The sequence below is a fragment of the Narcine bancroftii genome, chromosome 3 (genome assembly GCF_036971445.1).
Source record: "Narcine bancroftii isolate sNarBan1 chromosome 3, sNarBan1.hap1, whole genome shotgun sequence".
In the NCBI taxonomy this organism is placed as follows: Eukaryota; Metazoa; Chordata; class Chondrichthyes; order Torpediniformes; family Narcinidae; genus Narcine; species Narcine bancroftii.
The window spans coordinates 66,912,193-66,935,554 of NC_091471.1; the positions used below are offsets into that span (position 1 = coordinate 66,912,193).

General features: G+C 40.5%; 1 protein-coding gene and 1 long non-coding RNA gene across 6 annotated transcripts in view; one reads left to right on the forward strand and one right to left on the reverse strand.

The window, feature by feature from the left end:
- Positions 1-541, forward strand: part of LOC138757230 (uncharacterized) — a 60,425-nt gene extending 59,884 nt beyond the window's left edge. For all 4 annotated transcript variants that reach the window (XR_011353439.1, XR_011353440.1, XR_011353441.1 and 1 more), the window contains one exon: positions 322-541. This is a non-coding gene — a long non-coding RNA (uncharacterized lncRNA). The remainder of the gene's footprint in view (positions 1-321) is intronic.
- npr2 (natriuretic peptide receptor 2) overlaps positions 1-23,362 on the reverse strand; it is a 170,363-nt gene that overhangs the window by 31,684 nt on the left and 115,317 nt on the right. For both annotated transcript variants that reach the window (XR_011353438.1, XM_069924222.1), the window contains exons 13-17: positions 21,622-21,693; positions 11,279-11,438; positions 9,694-9,849; positions 3,917-4,085; positions 3,465-3,611 (exon numbers count right to left, since the gene is read on the reverse strand). Coding sequence is in view for 1 of the 2 variants with exons in the window: in XM_069924222.1 (XP_069780323.1) it covers positions 3,465-3,611; positions 3,917-4,085; positions 9,694-9,849; positions 11,279-11,438; positions 21,622-21,693 (704 nt within the window). In the remaining variant the exon portion in view is untranslated. The remainder of the gene's footprint in view (positions 1-3,464; positions 3,612-3,916; positions 4,086-9,693; positions 9,850-11,278; positions 11,439-21,621; positions 21,694-23,362) is intronic.

Consider the following 23,362-nt stretch of genomic DNA (forward strand, 5'->3'; position numbering starts at 1 on the left):
AAACTGCTAGAGGACCGCAATGGGTCAAGCAGCAATTGTGGGGGCAAAGGGATGGTTGACATTTCAGATTGAGCGATCACTTTCTCTGGTAATTTGCTTTTTTTCCCATCCTCTGAAATCTCTTGTCTATCTCTCTGAGGAAGTGAAAACTCTAATTTTTAAATTAAATTGATGTTAAAGCTATTATAAAAACTAGAATGCATTTTAAAACAATTGATTGCATATCAAACAAGTCTATTAAATCAATTATAAAGTAAACTGGATGAAGAATAAAAATAAATTAACAATGTTATTTTTGGTTTTCCTTTTCCATTGATACAGAATGGGCCTGCTCGATTTGCACCAGGTTAGCCAAGCAGAGGCATAGTAGGGAAGTTTCAAAGAGCTTGCCAAGAAATCAGATGAAGAGCATGTTCGCCGATTAGGTAGCATATTTATTGGCATGTTTGAACTGCCAATCAGTAAGATGAACTTTGCTACCTGTAACGGAGAGCTCTAACCTTGCACAAAGTGAATGAAAATAAAGAACATATTAAATTTATCTTGATGAGTCCACATTTAGAGAGTTCTGTGCAGTTCTGGTTACCATTTAAAAAATGTAAATAATTGGAGCGAATCCAGAAAAATAAATGTTGCTTCAAGAACACATTGAGGTAATTAAGAATAAGGGATGTCTTTATGGAGCAAACACCGAAAATGTTTTCTCTGAAAAATGTGCCACTAAAAAGCAGGAACATTTTGCTTATATGGAATTATCTGACTTGGAATAAAACAATGGTGGAGAAAAATTGTGTAGATGATTTAATTAGAAACTTCAGACAGATGGGAGGAAGTTCAAGTGATGCATTGGTGCCAGTGTGGACTCGTTTGATCAAATGTTATTTGCTGTTTGATGGTTTCTATGATTCTGTGAAAACACATCACACTATTTATAAACTATTTATAAACTGGAGTCCCTCCAGCCGGAATACGGCTAGGATCCATAATTTACTGATTTGCACTCTCACCATATGCTGGCACTGGTAAAGTGGAAAATCCAAGCCGGAATATTCATGAAAACCTGTTTAATAAACTTAGCATCAACATCATGTTGTAGTTACACAAATCATATTGAAGTTTATTAGCTTGGATTTTGTGGTCAGCAGTGAATGAACAGCACTCACTGTTATTTACACTTGCAGCAGACTTTTTGTGGGCTTTGGCGCGACAATTTATAGAATCAAGAATTCAAGACAGTATGGCTTTCTCTACAGGGGATCTGTGTCATGTGTTAGCACTACATCCAAGAGCATGGCCCCTTGACCAATCAAGTCTGAGCAATTACATGGGTGCAAAAAGTGTCAGAACTGCAGGGGAAAGAGTCCAATGTCTCAACCAGTAAGATATTGAAAAAAGGCACTCTTGGGAAGCACAAAGATAATTCATTACATTTTGATGGATTTTCATACAGTTGATCTGAATTTTTTTAAAAATTTCATTGATTTTGCATTGTGACAAAGCAGCACTTTGATGGTGTCTGATAGAGAAAGGTCAAGATGTTTGAACATGGAGAAATGGGATGATCATTTAAGTGAGTTAAATGATCAGCCTAGACAGAGAGAAGCAATTCTCATATTCACTTTGTCCACCTCTCCTCCTGCTCCTATTTCTCAGTCACACCCTCCACGGCGTGGCAAGAGTTGCATGATATCATCATTCATGGGGATGCAATGTGAATAGACTGTGACAAATCTCTGCATTTATTTGAGTATTGCAGGTCTCATTTAGAGCAACACAGACAGAAGCAGCATTGTTTCAGCAAGACGATATCCCACTCCATGACTTTTGTGGATTCATTGTGACCCTGGCTTGTCCAAGGAATCATATTGTCATGTGTCAGCAAAGAGCAGATCCTGAAATGCAAAGCTAATTAAAATCTGCAGGGAGAATCAAATGGTCAAGAAGCAATCAGTGAAAGAAAAAGAATGGCCCTTATTTGAGCCAAAATGTTGACCATTCTTTTTCTCCTACTGATGTTACTTGACCCACTGAGTTCCTTCAGCAGCTTCTAATCAGCATGTTATCAATTGTGTTAACTGAGGAACAAACAGATTCTTTGCAGAGGTGCAAGTCAGATCATTATTGCTCAAATAATTTGAGTACTTATGAACACCACTGAAAATCCCTTTCCCATTCTCTTTTCAGGTCTAGCAGGTTTAGGTGTGCATGCCTTCTGGTTATTCTATCAGCTATGCATTCTAAGAGAAATTTCCACAGAAGCCTTGTTGTCTATAAAATTTCATCAGCTTTCACATGTCAAGATTTTGTAAGTTGATTCTACCAAAGAAGGGAATAATGCTCCAAATACTAATCAACCAGCAGTAACCTCATTAGTAGCTGATGATCAATCCTGATGGAGGAGAAATTATGTCTCCTAGACTGAGTAACCCACTTGCTTACATCCCAAAGCTTACTCACCATTCACTAAACATTCATTCCTTTCATTGTTGGAGCATAGTGGCCACAGAGTGTGCAGATCCTCAACCAGGCTACTCTGACAGATGACACTGGTAAAGCTGCACCCTCTATCATGCAGGTGGACAAAAACAGCAGGTGTATAGGAACACCATGTTGAATGCCATCCTAACTTTGAAACATCTTTACTGGGTCTAAGTTCAGGAACTCCCACCCACTTGTACTGTAACACAACCTTCACGAAAAAATTCAAGGTAACCTCTCATTACACCTCAGCGGGAATTACTGATAGGCAAATTAATGTTGGCCTTGCCAACAATTCTGTGAACCCCAAATTAAGTAACAAAATACCCACTGTTATTGTTCTCCATTTCACTCCAAAATGGTGAAATCCTCATTTTCAGATTGTACATCTGTCAGAGAAGACATGCTTCCTGTGGCTATCTTGTGGAGGTCTCAAAGGTTTGGTTTATATCAATGAGTTTGCCTTGTGTCCTGATAGTAGCCACATTCAGAGCCTTTAGCACCTAACAGATTTAAATGTTAAATTAATGTCATCTACTCTTGCTGCAGCTAGAATAATGAGAAATTATGTTCAGAATTTACCTAGTTCTAAATAATCACTGAAATGAAGTGGCCTCCTATACAAAGAGAGTTGATCTTCCAATGCAAGTACTATGTTAACACAGAGTGGGTGGAGTTTCCATTCCCAGAGAGCAATTGTAAGCAGCAGCGTAACACCCAGACCACAGACTTTGATTGCATAATTCCAGTTTCACATAAATAGGCACACTATATCTATATTTATCAAACAGAAATAACTCAGGGCAAGCCAAATGTGATGTAATACTCATCCACTCTACTTAGTGCAACGTTATTTTTTTATATCCACAACTCACTACTTTTGGAATGTAAATAATTGTAGTTTCCTATACACCCTAATTTTATACACAGACAGATTTTGAAGATTTAATTAGACAATGACACTCCGACCGTAAGTTTACTCTTACTGAGGTAAAATTTGATAGAGCAGATTTTCTGCTTTTCTCTTCTCCTCGAGGTAGGCTTGTGTTCTTTCTTCTACAAGCTTCTCCAGATTATTAGCATATTGTTCCATTCTTGATAGCAAATTGTCTAGGATACTGCTCCTTCCCTCACTGTAAGTGTTGGGATCAAAAAAGATGGTTGAGTGATCCATGATATGACATACAGTATATTACCTGAAAGTCAATTTGGACTCTTTGGTGTGTGATTAGATACACTCATAAATTCAGTTATCTTCCTCATTTCCTAATGCATCTTATAGCTTATACAGGTTACGCAAAAACAATTTGTTTTACTTCATTTATCTATACTGTTCTTTTCGGGTTTCCTCTATTCATAAATCTTACGTTAATCACAATAAAACAAGGCATTGCTTGAAATTTTTGCAATATTTAAATGGCTGTGTACTCTTACTTACTTATTGAATCTTCTGATCAAAATCTTAATTTGGTTAAAATCAGGCCTTTCAGCAACATCTTCAGCCCAGCACCTCTCCATGAAGTTGCCCAGCTCTTCACTGTGATAGTTGATGTCAATTGTTGGTCTAAAATATGGCTTCTGTCCATTTTTGACCTTCTGCACAATTTCTGAAAAGATTTTAAAATGACAATGAAACTGCAATAGCACATTTGCCGTATAGCCATGTACAAGATAAACATCAGCAGTTGTGAAACAACATGCAGTTTTGAGCAAGGCTCATCCTCAGAACTTTGAGAAAGCAGAGTTTATAACTTGCATGATAGTAAAAATGTAATAAACTGCCCACTAAAATGTAAATCAGATATTTTGTCTAATGTTACATAACATTTGTTGGTTTGTCTGTTATACATTTAGTTATTAATTGGAATCAAGACATGAGAGATTGCAGATGTGGAATCTGGAGCAAAAAACATCTATTGGAGGGACTCTGAGGGTCAGGCAACATCTGTGGAGGGAAAGAGATGGCTGATGTTTCAAGTTGAGACCCTGCATCAGGACTGGTGCAATAAAGGAAATATTTTTATAGGATTGCTCGAGGGTACTACTGAGATTTTGGACATGCCTTTACTGTCACCTCTGACACTTTATACACCTGTATACACAAACCTTCCACTCCTTCCGTTCTTATAGAAAATTCCATATTGCCTCTCCTCATTCCTCCTCCCAAAATGCATCTACTTGCATGTCTCCAAATTAAATTTCATCTATTTTGCAATAGATTATGCCATCAGATTGTTTATTCCCTACCATAATTTAGCTATCTAAGGTAACCCCTTGAGAATTAAGGATAATTTGTTTCTGCTCTGGATTTGAGGTCTTTGACATGAAAATAAGGCCAATATGGAAACCACATTCTATCGATGGGATAAAAGGTGACTGACGGGATAGGCTGGTGTTCAGCTTGTAAGATTGGCCCCCTCTTTCCACCACTGCATGCATCTCCTCAAAGTTCTCATATCATTATCAATACTCCCTTGCACTTTGAATCATTCTGGCCAGAATGTTTCCCAAGAGTCAATGATGATGTTATACATCTTCAACAATGTTTTGACTATAACCCCAAAACTTTTTCTCAGTCTGTCTGAAAATCTCATCCCACAATAATATCAGAATAAAACGTCTGTATTGGGAGACTGGTGTTTGGCATGCCCGCAGGATCAGCTCGGGCCTCATTTCTCGAGATATTGGCCTAGTGGAGAACATTGATGTTCATTTTCTTTTCCTTTCAATTAATCTGGAAAATAATTAATTTTCCAAGACAGCATTGGTGTTATTTTTCCAGTGCTTTGAGATGTCTTCAGTATGCAGTTGAAGTCTCAGCAGCATTACTGCCAGGCAATAATTTTGTGCCAAGTCTGAGGTCTCACTGCCCTTTCTGCAGTGCATAATACTGCCAATATTTATGAAATTGTTGCTTGTATCTCCAAGTCCAGGTCATTAATATACATCAAACATAAAGGGACTACTCACCTTGAAACAGCACTACTCACCTGCCTGTCATCCAAAAACGCAACCATTCGCCACAAACCTCTGTTGTCAGTTATTTAGTCAACAATGCTGTCAATATCCCTCCTATGCCATTCACTCCAATTCCACTGATTATTTTATCAAAAGCCTTCTCAAACTCCATATCAACTTTATTGATAGTATTACTTTTATTAATTCTATCGGTTTGTTGCCTCATCAAAACACTCATGTCAAATTGGTTCATTGTGATTCATCCTTAAATCCATGCTTGCTTTTCTTAAATAATCTCAGATTAGATAGTAGAGCTTTGAATGTTGAATACTCATGAAGCGAATCACAACCTAACATGATACTGAGGAACAGGAGTTGCGCACAGCCTCTTCAGCTTGCTTCATCATTCGACGAACTAATGGCAGATTTGAATGTAAACTCTTCTATCTGCAGTGAGCTATTAATCTCTGTTTTTATAATTTTTTTAAGGTAAAGTTAGGTACATGTACTCTAATTAACTACCCTTCACAGAAGAGAGTTCCAAACACTCATGACCCCTGAGAGAGAAAAAAAAATAATCTCAGCTCCCTGTCCTAAAAAGACAATTCCCCATTTTAAACAGTGACCACCCCCCCCACTGCCCCCCCACTTCTATATTTCTCAGAGAGAAAGCACTCTCTGCACATCCTGCCAAAACCCCTCAGAATCTTATCTATTCTGATCAAATCACCTTTCATGCTTCTGAACTAAGCAGATACAAAAGGGAAACACAACTATTGCAGATGCTGGAATCTTGAGCAGCAAAGTATCGTTGAAGGAACTCAGCAGATTATACAGCAGCCATGGGTAGAAATGTTCACTTAATGTTTAAGGTTTGAGCCCTTTATCAAAACTTGAGAGAATGGGGTGAAATTATAGATATAAAAGGGGAATGAGGCAGGGGAGGAGCCCAGAGGTGAGAGGATAGGTGAGAGAAGTGAAGAGACAGGTAAAAGGAGAGACCATTGAGAAGTGGCAGATGGGGTGGAGGGAGGTGGAGAGAGAAGTTAGAGAGAGGTGGAATCTTTTTTTTCCCCAAGGGAAGAGGGTTAGTTAAATTGGAAAAATCAATGTTCATGCCATTTGGTTTAAGGCTGGCCAAGAAGAATATGATATACTGTTCCTCACTTTTCACAACATGTCTGTTCTTAGCCTCACTCTGACAATGGATGAGGCCAAGAACAGACATCTTGTGAGAATGGTTTGGTTCAATGAAATGGTTGGCTAGCAGAAGCACACACAGAGCACAGGTAATTGGCAAAGCAATCACCCAATCTGTGTTTGTTGTCACTGAAGGCCACACTGTGTATACCACATGCAGTAGTTTAGGTTGGGCAATGTGCATGAAAAGCTTTGCCTCATCTGGAATGTCTTTTTGCGGCTCTGGTTGGAGGTGAGGGGGGAGATGTAGGGACACATTTTGCACTCTGCACTTCAAGATTCAAGATTGCTTCTCTTGTTATACAATAACACAAAAAATTAATGTTGCACAAAATTTTTATTTTTACAGCAGGAAGTGCCTAAGAGGATGAATGGGTGACTGGCAATGGAAGAAAGGAGTAGTGAGACTTATCCTTGCAAAGAGTAGATAGCAGTGGAGAACAGAAGATGTAGCTGGCACTAGGATGGCACTAAAGTTGGCAGAAGTGTCAGAGATAATGTGTCACATGTGGATGCTAGTGCAGTGGAAAGTGAGGATGAGGGGGGCACTCTTTGTTCTGTTTGGGGGAGGTGGGGGAGGGTCAGAAGTATGAGAAATTGAGGAGGTATGCTTGTGGGTGTAATCAATGTACCTGTCTAAACTGCTCAATCTGGCTATTCGATGCTTTAACATCCCTCATAATTATGGAGACTAAGGGAACATAAAGTACTCCTGATGTGGTATTACTAATGCCTTAGTGTGGTTAAATAAGAAAGTCAGCAGATGCTGTGATTGTAGTACCATACACAATAGTGCTGGAGAAACTTAGCAGGTTAAACATCTAAACCTCATCTAAACCAGTAGTTTTCAAACTTTTTTTTCACTCACATACCAGTTTAAGTAATCCCTTACTAATCACAGAGCACCTATAGCAGAGGGATTACTTAAGGTGGTATGTGAGTAGAATGAAAAAGGCTGAAAACCACTGATCTAAAGGAAGCAGGTAATATAACCAATATTCTGGGCCTGAGCCCTTCATCAAGGTAAGAGCAGAAAGCAGGCAGGCGCTTGAATAAAATAAGCAGAGGAAGAGGGAGCAGCACATAGGTCATAGTTGGATATGGATAGGAGGGTTGGAGTAAAAAGCAGAGGTAATAGAGGGGGAGGCATAGCTCTCTGAATGGAGAGAGAAGGGGATGGGGAGCTGGAGGAAAGGAGGCAGAGGGATAGGTAAAGAGAGAGAGGTAGGCTAGGGACCTAACAGAAACTGGAGGTCAAAGTTAATGCCATCTGGTTGGAGAGTGCTCAGATGGAATAGTAGGTGTTGATCTCCAATTTGCAGCTGGCCTTAGTTAGGCAGTGCATGAGGTGTTGACATGGGAACAGGGTGTGGAATTGAAATAGTTGGGCACTGGGAGGCCCTCATTATTGCAGCGGACAGAGCAAAGGTGCTCAATGAAATGATCTTCCAGTCTGTGTCTCATGTCTCTGATGTAGAGGAAACCACAATGGGAGCACCGGATGTAGCAGATTACCCCTGTAGATTCATAAGTGAAATGTTGCTTCATTTGGAAGGACTGCTTAGAACCCCAAAAATTTGTGAGGGAGGGTGTGTGGGAGCAAATCTTGCATTTTCTGCAGTCACAGTGGTAGATACCAACTGGGAATTAGTGGGAAGGGATGAACTCATCAATTTTATCCACTTTGCTGCTAATGTTCACCCTGGCCTCAAATTCACTTGGTCCATCTCTGGCAAAATTCTCCTCTTTCACAATCTCTCTGTCTCCATCTTGGGAGCTAACTTCTACAGACAGTTCTACAAACACACCAACTCCCACATTTACTTCAACTACACCCCCTTCACACCCAATCACCTGTAAGGATTCTATTCCTTTCTCTCAATTCCTCATTCTCCATTCCATCTGCTCGCAGGATGAGGTTATCCATTCCAGAACAACCAAGTTGTACTCCTTCTTCAAAAAAAATGTGCTTTCCCTCTATTACCTTCAAATTGCATCTCCTCTATTTCTCGCATATCTGCACTGATTCCCTCTGCCCCTAGACACAAAAAGGGCAGGATTCCCCTTGTCCTCAGGTAGCACCCCACCAACCTCCGCTATTTCTGCCACTTACAGCAGGATCCCACCACCAGACACATCTTCCCCTCTCCTCCTGTGGTCATGTTTTGCAGGGATTGCTCCCTCCCTGACTCCATCATTCACTTATTCCTTCCCACTAACTGTCTCCTCATTACTTACCCCTTTGACCATCAGAAATGCTACACTTGCACCCACACTGCCTCACTCAACACCATTTTTTGGCCCCAAAAAGCCCTTCCAGGTGAAGCACTTGCATCCAATTAGTTTATTTTCATATGCACCAAGATACAATGAAGACCTCAGTTTTGCCTGCTGTTCAGGAATCACAAAAAGTCACCTCTCTCCAGTGCAAATTTAAATGTAAAATTCACAGAAAATATGCTAAAAGCAATCGCCAGGTAATTGACAAATGGGGTTTCTAGCATTTTAACATAAAGGGCAAATCAGATTCATCCGCAGCCCCTTCCTGATGTTGTCACTGTCCTGGCTCCAGTACCTAGCCAGGTAACTATCATATTTTCTTTGGTCATAGCGACCTCCTGTGCCATCACCACTCTTCTGCTTTTCCTAATAATCGCTGCCTCTCCAGCAGTGGGTGTAACCTCTCTACTGTATAAAAGTTGAAGAGAAGATACTCTTGATCTTCTTGATTATTGTCCGAGGTTTTCTAATTCAGGCAAGTGGAAGGTATGCCAGCACATTCCTGACATGCCTTCTAGATCAGCCAGTCACAACCTTTCTTTGTCTGTGGCCCCCTTAGAGCCTTGCTCAATGTTTATGGGCGCCCTTCCCTGTGAAGCAGTCAGGTTTCTTGGTTTCTTCTCTACTGGTTCTGTTCCAAATAGAATCAGCTTAATAAATGTTGAATTTTTGCCATTTGTACATTGCATTCACAAACCACACATGAAACCATAATGACTTTAGGAGGATCATGAGTCACAAATTGAATTTTATGACAATTTTGGTAGCAAAACATACCTTTTGGACTGAGATCCATTCCTTCTATGTAAAATGGACCATTTCTTAAGGCAATTTCTTGAAGTATAATACCAAAGCTGTATACATCTCCTTTCTGGGTGCCTTGAGGTGGTGCTCTTCCCCATCTGATTAATTCTGGAGCTGTCCAAAGTTTCTCTGTTGCAAAGAAGCAGCATTAAGTGCAAATAGTCATCATACTCTCCAAAATTCATATAACAATGTATATGATACTCAGTTAATAAAATCAATCAGTTCCCTCATTTAAAATTCCATCATATGGAAATATCATTTCCAAAATTTTCAAATAAGCAGGGAAAAGTGAACAGAATAGCCCAGGAACTGAACCTAATGCCCATGAGGTCTGCCCCTGTTGCTGCTGTTCTTGCCCTTCTTACTGATAGATGTCACAGGTTCAGGAGTTGATGTTGCAGCAGTCTGGATGAGTAACTGCATTACATTTGTGGTTGGCACACATTATAATCACTGAATGCAAGTGGAGTACAAAATGGACATTTAGAGCAGTGGATGGGGTCCCAATCAAGTGGACTGCTTTGGTTTGGATAGTGCAGAGCTTTTTGAGAACTATTGGAATGACCTCATTCAGGGGTGGAGAACATTCCACAGCACTCCTGAGTTGTGTTTCATAGATGGTGCAAAGGCTCTCTGGCACCAGGAGGCAATTATTTATCACAGGATATCCAGTGAAAAGAGAAAAACTGCATATTATGGAATCAAGGGAAAATAATTAGATACTGGAGGAACTCAGTGGGTCAGGAATCATACCTGGGCAGAATTGGTCAGTCAATATTTTGGATGGGACCATTTATTAAGGTGAATCAATCTTGGCAAAGGGTTCCAACCCTAAATGTGGACTGACCATTTCTGCACAAGTATGCTGCCTGACCCACTGAATTCCTCTAGTATCCTTTTGTTTGCACAGGAAATCCTACGTCTGAATGGCTTTTCAGGCCATGACATTTCTTTGGCTGGTTGGGATGAGTTCTGGTCAGTGGTGAACCCCTGGGATGTTGATGAGGGAGCACACAGCCGTGCTAATGCCATGGAATGGCGAGAGTGGATTATTGTTCCACTTATCATCTGATGCCTTAATTCTTGTTGCATGCTGCCATGAATTGATTCATTCATGCGAGGTTGTAAATAGAACTGAACATTAATCAGCAAACATTCCCATTTCTGACTTCATGTCATTGATGAAGATGTCATTGAAAGAAGATCATTGATGAAGCAACTGAAGATAGGTGGGCAAGTACATTGTCCTGATGAACCCTTCCGATGAGGTTGCAAACTGGGATAGTGAACTCTGGCAACCAACACTACTTGCCTTTGTGTGAAGCATGATTCCAATGACTGGAGTATATACTCTTTGCTGTGCAATTATTTCACTGTTACCATGACACCTTGATACCACATTTGGTCAAATGCCATCTTAAATCTCACACAACCAAGTCACAAGTCATTTCACTAACTCATTTTTCCATTAATAGTTTTCCAAATTTCAGATGGCTGAAAATGTTGAAATATAATTGGTGATTCCATTACAAAACTTATCCTGTCTTCGACTTACTTGCATAGGATGCATACGAATCTTCATTATTACACGATGAACGAAAGCTCGCCAAACCATAATCTGTGATTTTTAGTACAAAACGACTGTCAACGACACAATTGGATGATTTAAGATTTCCATGTGACACAATTATGCTGTTATGTAAAAATGCCATCCCCTGTCGAACAAAGTGATTACGTTAGTAAACATTCGGTTGTTTGTGAATACTTTCCTCAATTAAGCAATTGTCTCAGAAAAAAAAAGTACATTTTTGACTGATTTTGAGTTAGCATTAGAATTTCGGGTATCAGTAAATTGCAGAAATGCTTCAAAAGGGGAAGTAAATCCTCTCACACCATAATTTTTCCCCTTGTATCAAGGGAAAAAATACCCAGTTATTAAACTGGTTTTGTGGCTTTGCAAAAATATAGAATAGAATTTCTTGTAATAAAGTATTAAATTGGTTTGTTACAAAATGTCTGACTGCACAATTTCAAGCTTTTTCTCTTTGCACCATGACTTTGCTTAACAGCCATAGTACAATGTTGACAGCAGTCGGCCAAATATTCATATCCCTGAATCCCACAATAGACACAAACTTCAGATCTTCACTAGCATTTAGGTCTTGGGAATTCAGAAGGCCCAAAGTCAGGTTTCCTATTTGCAGCATAATGACTTGATGGAGTTTGACCACACTCCAGCTAATCAAAATGATAAGATTGTTCTCTATTACAATCTTTTCTGAAGCATCCACAGTTGCTCAAGAAAAAAAACCAGACATTTAAACTGGGCCCTTTCTATGGAATTTACAGTTAACCACTTTGGCAGGAATACTGAAAAGGACTTTGACTGTGGCCCACTCAGGGATGCAGATCAATTAGTACCAAAGTGAAGAACAGGAACTCATAGCAGTGTAGTGTTGAGCATCCAGTGTACAGAATGGTAGCATTTTCCTTAAGTGAATCCATTCCAAGTTTATATCTACAGGGCTGGCCCACTCTTCCAACTGATTTTGGACAATTGGCATAAACAATATAAACAAGAATACAGCTGCTGCAATGATACAGTTGCACAACCTGAGCCATGCATGCTGAGGACTCTGCTCTTTAACCTCATTACCAAGGAAGAATGATATATACATAACAGAAGGGGAAATGTACTAAATTATATGCAGGACTCCATTTATAACAGATATGCATGGAGAAACTGCTTTGGTACTAATTGTCTGCTATCACATGATCAATTCCCAAAGCTACATCTATTCCAGGGACTAGATAGGTACCAACACAATACCACATCATAATTTTGATTCATTCATAAAACCATAGCAATAGATACACAAAAAAAGCTTGTATCTGTGTCAAACCTTCAGAATGCTCTGAAAAGGTTGGGAGCTCATGAGGTATATTTGATGTGTTATCACTGTTGCAGTCAACTGTGCATAAAAACAGCAATAGAATAATGATCAACCATTCTGCTTTATCTTTCTAATTGTTAAATATTGGCTAGGACACTTATAATGAGTGTGTGATAACGTAGAGGTGAAGTCAGTGATCCAGATTAAAACAGTAAACATTGCTGTGGCAAGTCAATAACTTGAAACTAGGATGTCAGAAAACAGGCATGCTTTAACCTGCAGAGCAGGGCCAAAGAAAAGCAGAGGAATATTGGAGATGGAGTGGAGTTGAGCCAGAAGCCAATCAGCCATGATCTCACAGAGTAATAAAGGAGGATCAAGGGGCCACAAGGCCTACTCCAACTCTGATTTCTTAGATTATGCTTCACACCTACAAGAAATATCTCTACTCCTTTGGATCTTTTACATCCATGTTAGATGGGTTATATCCCTCAGCAAAGATGTGAACATTGGTAAGTCCTGCATTTATTATCTATCCTAATTAGCACCTGTTGGGCAACCTCAGAGAGCAGTTAATAGCAAAATATATTGGTGGGTATGGAGTCACAGATGAACTTGATGAGCTTTCATGATAATCCTTGTTCAGGATCACCATCACTGGTATTAGATTTTTCATCAAAAACATTGTGTGTGTGTGCACATAGTTTGTGTGGTGATACAACAACGACATTGGCCGTACTCCTACCAGCCTACTGGACCTGCAGGTAGGCAACCTAGGAGGCTGGCCCCACTTGGCTGGCTGTCAATCACCGGCCATATATAGACTTGAGCTGGCCCCTCCCAGGATCAGTCAGACACATTAGGTCAGCAGAGGACAACCAGGCAGATGTGGAGCCTGCAAAGGTATTAAGACTGGTGTGCACAGAGTTTAAGCTAATTAAAAGCTGTAGTACAGTCTTCTTGTATTTTGTGCTGGCTTTCTGCACCACAGCTCATCACCACTTGCGAGTCAGTGCTTTCCATCCAATATCAACTCTACATTTCTACGTGCTTGCAGTGCATGCTCTTGTCATCCAAATGCACATTCTCTGCTTATCATCTTTCAAAATATATGGAATTCCATATATTGGAAGAATCAACAAGGAGTTCCAATATGTATTGAAAACTATTTATTGGACATTAAGAAAATAAATCCTTTCACGCATCAGTACATAGGCTCACTAGTTCAAAGGGTGGTAGAGGCAGAAACACTCATTACATTTAAATCCCATGTATACATACAACATGCATGCTTTAAGGGCTGGTAACATACAAAGGTTAGGTAGTCCTTTATAAACTGGTAATGTAGGGAAAATTAATGCAATCTGTAACACATTTTCTATGATTCTTTAATTCTGGTGTGGCTTGACTGCTCAAATACATTTACTGGACCCTCTGCATAAATTGGGTAGCACAAGGACAAGTTCATAAGCTGTATTGGGGGATTTTGAGATAATGTTGGATGATTTAAGATTTTCATGTGAAACAATTATGCTGTTATGTAAAAATGCCATCCCCTGATACTGTGTTCCTGGGATAGGCAGCTAAATAATTAAACAAAGGGACAATAATGACTACTTTCTCATCATCTAAGGCCATTAATTAAAGAGGATAAAAAGATCTTTCATATTTCTGTTGGATCTAGAATCATGTAATGACACAAGATTAATTAATGAAAATCAAAACAATTAAAGATGTAGGAAATCTAAAATTAAAAGAAAATGTTGGATATCCTCAGGACAGGTTGCATCAGTGGGAAAATGAACAGAGTTATTATTTCAAAATTTCAGCTTGAAGATACTTCATTAATTAGTGTTCTCATCCCAAAGGCAGGATAATGACCCCACTAGAAAGAAAAGTGATCATATGATGGCAGAATTTCAAATTCTATTTGAGGAAGAGAAAATTGAGCCTGAAACTAACATCTTAAACAAAGATAAAGGCCATTTCAGTGATATGAGGGCAATGTTGTCTGAAGTGTTACAGAGTTCTGTGTTATGTATTGACCTATGTGTTGTGTGGTTTTCTGTTAATAAGTGACAATTTGCCTTTAAGAGCCAAGGTGAAGGTGGACTGCTGAGAGAGTGGGAGATGGACTGGGCTCGCGCAGAAAATGATCTAAAGATTCCGTGGAAGAAGGCCCAGAGCATAAGTCATTGTCTGGAAGACAGTTTAGAATGTTGGGCATTTTAAAAGGGATGAACATTCCGAAGGCAGCCAGAAGGATCCAGACCAAGCTGCTGTTCCTCTCTCTGCAAGCAACACAAGAAGACAACTTCGAATTTTGTGCTATCTCTCTCTCTCTCTCTCTCTCTCAAAGATCTTTTCGCTTCAGTTTACCAAATAAACTGAATTTTGTTTATGATCTTTGCTTCAGTTGAGATTGAAGTTTTGTGAGTCTTGTGTGTTTTGTGTTTGTTTTGTGCCTAAGTTTTTCTGTGGGTGGGTTGGAAATATAACTTAGATTATAATATAATCTAAATTAAAATATAAATTTAATTACATATGTCATATTTAGGCTGGGGAATTTAATAGTTTTACACTGTTATAGAAATTTGGATATTAACCATTGGGCATTGTTATAAAAGGGGGGGATTTTGAATTAAAGTTTGAAGTTGAATTTTTGTTAATAAAGTTAATAATTGTTCATCTTTATTGCTGTGTGATATGTCTTCTTTGTGGTTGCTTGTTTGATCTTGTAACAAAAGGAACCCCCCCCACCCCACCCCCACCCCGCTCTCCTCCCTAATGAAAAGGAGAAGTCTGGGAGAAGATCCTACAGGAAGGTGAAAAGAGTAGCAAACCAGTGAGGGGCTCAGCAAATGAAGGACCCACACAGGCAGCAGGTTGTTGGCCATGCGGTTGAAGGACTTACACAGGCTGCTGGAGACTATTTCATGGGAACCAGGTATTGGAAAGGGGATGCAAGAGGGTGCTGAGGGAAAGAAGGGGTCCCAAAGGGCCTCAGGCTTTCTGATCATATCAGATCTGGAGCTTGGGCTGATAATGGTTTGAACTGGAGTATATGTGGTTGCAAGGCTGTGGAGTGCTGGAGGCGAATACATGGATACAGTGCCTTGTTACAGGCACTGGGTAATACTCATGGCAACTCTTTGTTTGTTGTACGGAAGGCAAAAGTTGAAGTATATCTTGAATATTACATTTTTAATGTATTATTAAGTGAAAATAAAAGGAACCTGCAAATTGTTGACTTGGGGAGATAAATTGTGCAATTTGTGCTGACACCCTTAGACATATAGCAAAATGTGAGGTGAGCTTCTGAGGTAATTTGACAGTGTAGAAGCTGAGGGCATGTTTCCCCAAGTCAAGGTAGGAGACAAAAATTTCATATCAAGGAGTTATCCTTTTAAGACTAATAGGAAGAATTTCTTCTCAGAGGATCATGTTTCTTTGGAAGTTTCGACTCCAGTAAGCCTGAAGGCAGAGTTATTGAATATCTCCGAGACAGAGCTTAATGGTTATTTGAACTCTCAAAATGTATACAGTTTCTTCTGGCTGTCCATCCCATAGGATGATGATGGTCTTTTCAGTCAGTTTGTGAGGTTTCATATGAGGATACCCTACTCCTCAGAAAGGAACAGCATGTGCGTGAATGGATTTAGGTGAGTTGGGGTTGCACAGGTCCAGACTCTCGAAATTCTCTCCAAGATCCAGCAGCATAGTGAAGTCAAAGATGACTGGGGGAAGTTCTGTTGCAGTCAATGGTCAGACAAAGCTTCAAGACAAGGGATGTACTTTCCACGCTTCATGGCATGTGTTTGCTGGATGGTCATTGACCCTCAAGAGGGTCAATCTGCCCTTGTTTTTCAACTTACAGGATGTTTAGCCACCCTCTGCACCAGGCAAACCTGATGGAGGATCCGGTTTAGTGCTGACCACCCAACCATGCAACAGCTAGTACTGGGTTATACGGTATTGTAGCAAAGTATTCTATACTGAGCTACTATAGACATCAGTGTACACATTGTGAAATCGCTGCACATGTTGTCAAGTTGATGTATATGTGGGGTATATGCTGTGGTTTCTAGTACACGACTGACACCTCCAGGCTTGCATGCTGGGCTTATATCCATCACTGCTTCTCTCACATGGATGGGAAGTGACATTACCAGTGATGTCATCAGCCCAGGTAAAAACCTGTGTTGGATGCAAGTCAATTTCCCGCATTTTCCACAGCATGTACACCATTTTTGGAGCCAGTTTACTTGCTGGTAAGTGGGTTGCCACATGACTCCCAAGTCCCCAACAGAATTGGCAATCCTGCTGCAGACCCCCAAAGTTTGTATATTTTTTTTTGTTTGGGCAGCCTTCCTCTCAAGTGAGGCACTTGAACCACAACTGGTCTGTCTAGATCCAGATGGGCAGGTTTGAGGTGGGCAATTGGAAAAGCTTCATCTTTACCTCTGTTGTCAAAAATATACGTCAAACCATTGCATCTTAGTATCTCAAAGGGACCCTCATACAGACACTGGAATGGTGCTCGGCGTGCTGCTTTCTGTATGCAAATGTACTGCAGTCCTGCAAGTTCTGGGGTATATAGGACCTGGCCTGACCATATTGAGATGTCGGTATGGGCACTAAAGAACCCAGTTTCTTGTGGATCTTGCTTAGCACAGCTGTGGGCGTCTCCTCCCATCCTCGTGACTCTGATACAAATTCTCCTGGAACTATCAGGGGTGCGCAATAGACCACCTCCTTTGGAGCCATCCATATGCTCAAGAGTGCCCTGGCAATTTGTCAACCCAGTTATGTTCCTGCAGATCCACCTTAAGGGCCAATTTCAAATGCCTGTGGAACTGTTATACTAATCCATTGGATTGTGGGTGGTACGCAGTTGTGTAGTGCAACTTGGTTCCAAGCAGGGTGGCCATTGCTGACCACAGGCTTTATGAGAATTAGGCATCCCTGTCAGATGTGATTGGTTCTGGCAGACTGAAACATGCTATCCAGGTGGAAATGATGGACCTGGCACAGGTGTCGGTTGTAATAACTGCCAGTGGAACTGTCTCCGGTCACGATGTGGCCTAATCCACTATTGTGAAAAGAAAATAGGAACCACGTGACACTGACAGGGGCCCTGCAACGTTCACATGTACATGGTCAAACCTCTGATACATTGGCGCTAAAGATTGTAGTGGGGCTTTTGTGTGTTGCTGGACTTTGGATGTCTGGCAGCAAGTGCACGTCTTCACACAACTGCTGACCTGTTTTCAAAGGCCATGCTACATATAACCATTAGCTACCATCTGGACAGTTGTTCTGATTGATGGATGTGCCAACCTGCGTTCCACGACAAATACCTGCCGCCTTCAAGCCAAGATTGGGCGAGGATGACCTGTCACACAAGAATTTGAGCTCCAGTGGGCCTACTGGAATTTCTTACAGATGCAGTTTTGAGTCTCCTAATCCATATCATGGAACTTCTTCGTCTTGTCTGTTGCACTTTCGCTAAGTTGGCCTTTCCTGAGGTGTGTTCAATGGCCATCTTGAACTCAGAAATATATGATAAATTTCTCTGTTGAGGAGCTGATATCTTAGTGAAGGCAAATATAAGCGGCTTGCGGTCCGTTAAGGCCGTGAAATGCCTGCCTTCTAGCAAGTACCTGAAGTATCTGATATCGATTCAGTACAGTGCAAATAATTCTCGATCAAATGCACTGTACTTGAGTTCTGGTGGACTTATGTGCTTGCTAAAGAAAGCCAATGGTTTCCAGTGCCTATCGATGTACTGTTTAAGTACCCCATTTACTGCTGCACTGGACGCATCCACTGTCAGGGCTGTCAGGACATCCATTCTTGGGTGGACCAGCAATGCAGGATTAGCCAGTGCTTCCTTGGCGTTCTCGAATGCTGCCAATAATCCTTTGCCCCAAGTGACATCCCTTTGCTTTTCCTAACACCAAGGTGAAGAGGGGGTGAATGATGCGAGTCACTGATGGTAGAAACTGGTGATAAAAGTTCATAATTCCAACAAACTCCTGGAGGCCTTTAACTGTGCTGGGCTTAGCGAATGCCCAGATTACCTCGACCTTTTCTGGTAGTGGCTTTGCTCTGTATTTTCCTATTCTATGACCCAGAAGGTCTATAGTCACTAACCCAAATTGACACTTGGCTGGGTTGATGGTCAGCCCAAGCTCATTCAAATTAGTGAAAACCTTGTGTAGGTGGGACAGATGTCCCTGACGACTGCAGCTAGCGATAAGTATGTCGTCTAGGTATGTGAAGGTAGAGCCGAGATTGTGTCTAAGTCTGTCCATTAAACATTGGAAAGACTGCACAGCATTCTTGAACCCAAAAGTCATCCTTCTGAATTCAAAAAGGCCATAAGGTGTAATAATAGCCATTTTTGGAATGTCATCCAAGTAGACTGGGATCTGATAATAGCCCTGTACCAGGTCCACCTTGGAAAAGGTGTGGGCTCCCTGCAGGTTGGACACAGTCTTGTAAATGCAGTACCGAGTAGCGATCAGTGCGGTAACCTCGTTCAATCTGTGGTAATCACCGCAGGGTTTCCATCCGTCTGCGGCCTTGGGTACCATGTGGAGTGGTGAGGCCCAGGAGCTATCGGACCGTTGTACAATATTCATGTCCTCCATCCTTTCAAACTCCTCTTTGGCCAGATGAAGTTTATCTGGAGGGAACCTGTGAGCTTGGACATGCAGCAGTGGCTCTTTGGTTGCACCCCATATTTCGGCATGGCTGAGGTGAATTGTGGTATAATTATTGTACGGAATTCTGCCAACAACCTGGTAAATTCATTCTCCAAAAAAGTAATGGAGTCTAACTACAGGGCTGGTGACTTGGCCTCTCCTTGGGTGAAGGTTCGGGAAGTATTGGTAATGAATGAGCATTCGTACCTCTAGATCAACCAGCAGGGCACTTGCTCTGAGAAAATCAGCTCCCAGTAGCGGTTGTGTGACCACAGCCAATGTAAAAGTCTAAGTGACGTCAGTATAGATGACTGAAGTGGGATTCTACACAATGTCTGGATAGTACTGCAGTTTGCAGCTTTCGATGATAGCCCGAGCTTTATGTTACGTGCATCACACCTCAAAGGGGGGAAGCATGCTGATCTCAGCCCCTGTATCCACCAAGAAATGCCGGCTGGAATGCCAATCCCAGAAATATAAAAGGCTCTCTCAATAGCCAACTGCCAGAGCCATTAGAACAGGGAGGTCAACAGCAGTGAGATTCTATGCCCCATCATTGAAACCAATGGGTGCTATCTTCATCCCATTGTCTCCTGGTCGACTGGCGGTCAGACAACGGATTTGATCCACCCTTCTGCTGGTCTAATGTTGGAGTTGCACAGTCCTGCAGCTGTGAACAGGATCTGGTGACCTACCCTACGGATATCATGCTTTCTTGCTTAGTCCGATATAGAATGTCAGCATGAGCCGTGACTCTCCGTGGGTCACTGAAATCCTTATAGGCCAGCAGCAGGTGGATATCTTCTGGCAACTGCTCCAAGAAAGCCTCCTCGAACATGAGGCAGTGCCTATGCCCATCTGCTAGTGCCAGCATTTCATTCATGAGCACAGAAGGGGTCCTGTCTCCCAAGTCATCCGAGTGAAGTAAATGGGCTAATTGCTCACATTATGAGAGGCCAAGGTATGGATGAGCAGACTCTGAGTGCCATATACCTGCTCTCCTTCAGAGGTTGCAGCAGAAAATCAGAAACTCGGCATGCCATCTCTTGATCCAGGGCATTTACTACATAGCAGTACCGTATGGAATCAGAAGTTATCTGCCTTAACTGGAATTGGGATTCTGCTTGGTCAACCATACACATGGTTGTGAAGTCCAAAACATTGGCAGTTTCAGAGCTATGGCATGCATTGAAGAAAAAAATTCCATATTTGGGTCTAAATATTGTTTGGACCATTTTCATCACCAATGTAGCAAAACATTCTACACTGTGCTACTCCAGTGTTCATATTGTCGAGTTGAGGTATACACAGGGAAGTTAATATACACACTGTGGAGTCTAGTGCAAGACTGACATCTCCAGGCTTGCAGGTTGGGCTTATATACATCACAGCTTCTGTTGCATGGACAGTAAGTGATGTCATCAGTCCAGATAAAAACCTGTGTTGGATGCAGGTCAATTTCCCATGTTTTCCACAGCACATCCATCATTTTGGAGCCAGTTCCTTTGCTGGTAAATTGGTTGCCACAGTTCCAGCAGCACTTAGACGAGTGACCTGACATTTCATGTATACATAGTGTATACATAGAGTACAGAAAAATGCATTGAGGCCAAAAGAAGCACTGCATCAAAGCTCACTTTTGCTCATTACGATTTGGACCTCAGCATTTGATTATTTGTGGGGATAATCTCGATTTTTACCATTAAAATTGACAAATGCTCTTTAGAACCAATAGCATTCAGGAACATTAGGGCCATCATTAATTTGAAAATTGGGATTTCTAAATAACGAGATAAAAGGTTGTAGTCCATATCTTTGAGTCAATTCGCAGTTCAAATGTCAATGTATGGAATTCTGAGAGTTGAAGGTTCTGTGCAGCTGCCAAAGGTTTAGTAAAATTTTGGGGTTTGCACAAGAGAACTGGAGCAACTGTTCTGAGAAAAAAATTACCGATCCAAAAAGATAATTCTGTTTCCTTCGCTACAAAATAAACTCACCATTGGTTTCTGATATTAAAAAAAAAGACTGTGTTCGGAGCTCATTTTCATGACTGTTCACATCAGAAGGCATTTTTTGTCATTTAAATCTACTAAAACTAAATTAACCATTGATATAGGAACAATGAGTTCCCATGTTATAGATCGGCTTTCCTTTCATTTGGTTCAGTATTTTGCTCAGCTCGAGTGCAGCAGGCATGAGAGGATGTTGAAGTGTGATTTATCAAAACAATTCAATGATAGAGTTCACAATTCAAGGAAGTGATTTCTATAACATTTTTCTATCCTGTCACTTACCTTCACAATGTCATTAATCAGCGAATAACGGAAGACCCAATCGAGGTTAATATTTTCATTTTCAAGTATATCCTGAAAGGACAAGATGAGAAGTAATTGAAAATAAACTTGTTCTTTTCTTTCATTTGTAATGAATCTGCAATCTTATTTTTTTCAAGAAACAATTCCTTCAATTGTTATATTCATAATATCTTAAAATATTTTTGAACATTTTCTTGATAAATAAATGTCATTGTGTAAAAAAAAATCACAGTCAGTGTGGTCTGATGCATCGCACAATGGGGACAAATTTAAACCTGCAGTCTTTGATTTAGTTTGGTAATCAGCAGTTCTGATGAAAAGAACTGACTTCAGTTCAGAAAAGTGGTTGGTTTGATGGGGTGTACCTGCTGCAGCTGGTGAGTCCATATATGAAGCCTTTCCTGGAACCAGCACATTAAGGCAACCATGAAAAAGACACATCAACACCTTTATTTCTACAAAGTCTGAGGAGATTTGGCATGTTATTGGATACTTACAGGTCTACTTTAAGTTGGATGGTTCCATCAGAGCCTGATTTGGAAATTTGACTGCCCAGGAATGCAGAAAGTAGTAAATGTACCCCAGTCCCTCACAGTCTCCAACTTTCGATTCATCACAGATATCTATGTAAGGCTTTGCCTCAAGAAAGCTACCAATGTTATAAAGGACTTCCACCACCCTGGTCACTACATCTTCTCACTGTTACTTTTGTGAAGAAGATTCAGAAGCCTGAAGACCAACACCTTTAGGTTCAAGAACAGTTTCTTTCCAACAGTTATCAGACTCTTGAATCTCTCTTGGTACATGAATCATGGACTATCACCACTATTGCACGTCGGTTTTTGCACTAGGATTTACTATGAATATTTATACATATCTTTTGTATTTAATGCCTCTTTTAATTTCATTCAATTGGTTTATTATTAAAATTTTCCTATTTTGTCTGTTTGGCTCAGTAAGAAAGAATTTCAGTGTAAAATGTGTATGACAATCAACTCCTGAAACCGTTTCACTGCTCTTTGCCAAATTGTAATTAAGACCATCAACCAAATTATCATAAACAAGGAGGGTTACTTGGTTCCGAAAACTGATTCAATTTTTTTTTATTCACTATTTTTCTCAACTTTCTAAGCTGAGTCACAAGAACACAAATAATGAACTTTTGGAGGTTGGTTGGTTTACACATAATCACACATCTGATTAGATAAAAACCCAACAAGAATAAAGTAATTGTTAAGCTCTCAGGTGCAGTGGAAGCTTTATAGAAATCATTCATTATGTTCCCAAGTGAGCAAATTGAAGAGAGCAAGGTGCAGGAAGAACTCATTTTCTGCTGAAATCCTTGAAATTATTATGTATGTTCCAAGTGAATGGAGAAGTGCCCTCTGCAGGTCAGAAGGACAGCCCGTTGCAAAATGTCCAGCAAGTTTACAAGGCATGGAACAGTTGTCACCATAATCTGCCCCAACTTGCTATTTTTTTTACTAGATTTGATAAAGTGCCAATTTAAACAAGAATACTACAACTATTACTGGACTTTACATGGATATCACCACCAGTTCTTTTACATCACAAAATTAAGGTGCAAATGACATTGAGAATGTCTTTTTGAAGAATTTCAATTGATAATTATATGTATTTAAATCAAACTTTATGCTTCTTAACCAATAATATAGCTTCAGTGATAGTTTATAAGGTGCTACTCAATGCTGCAAACTTT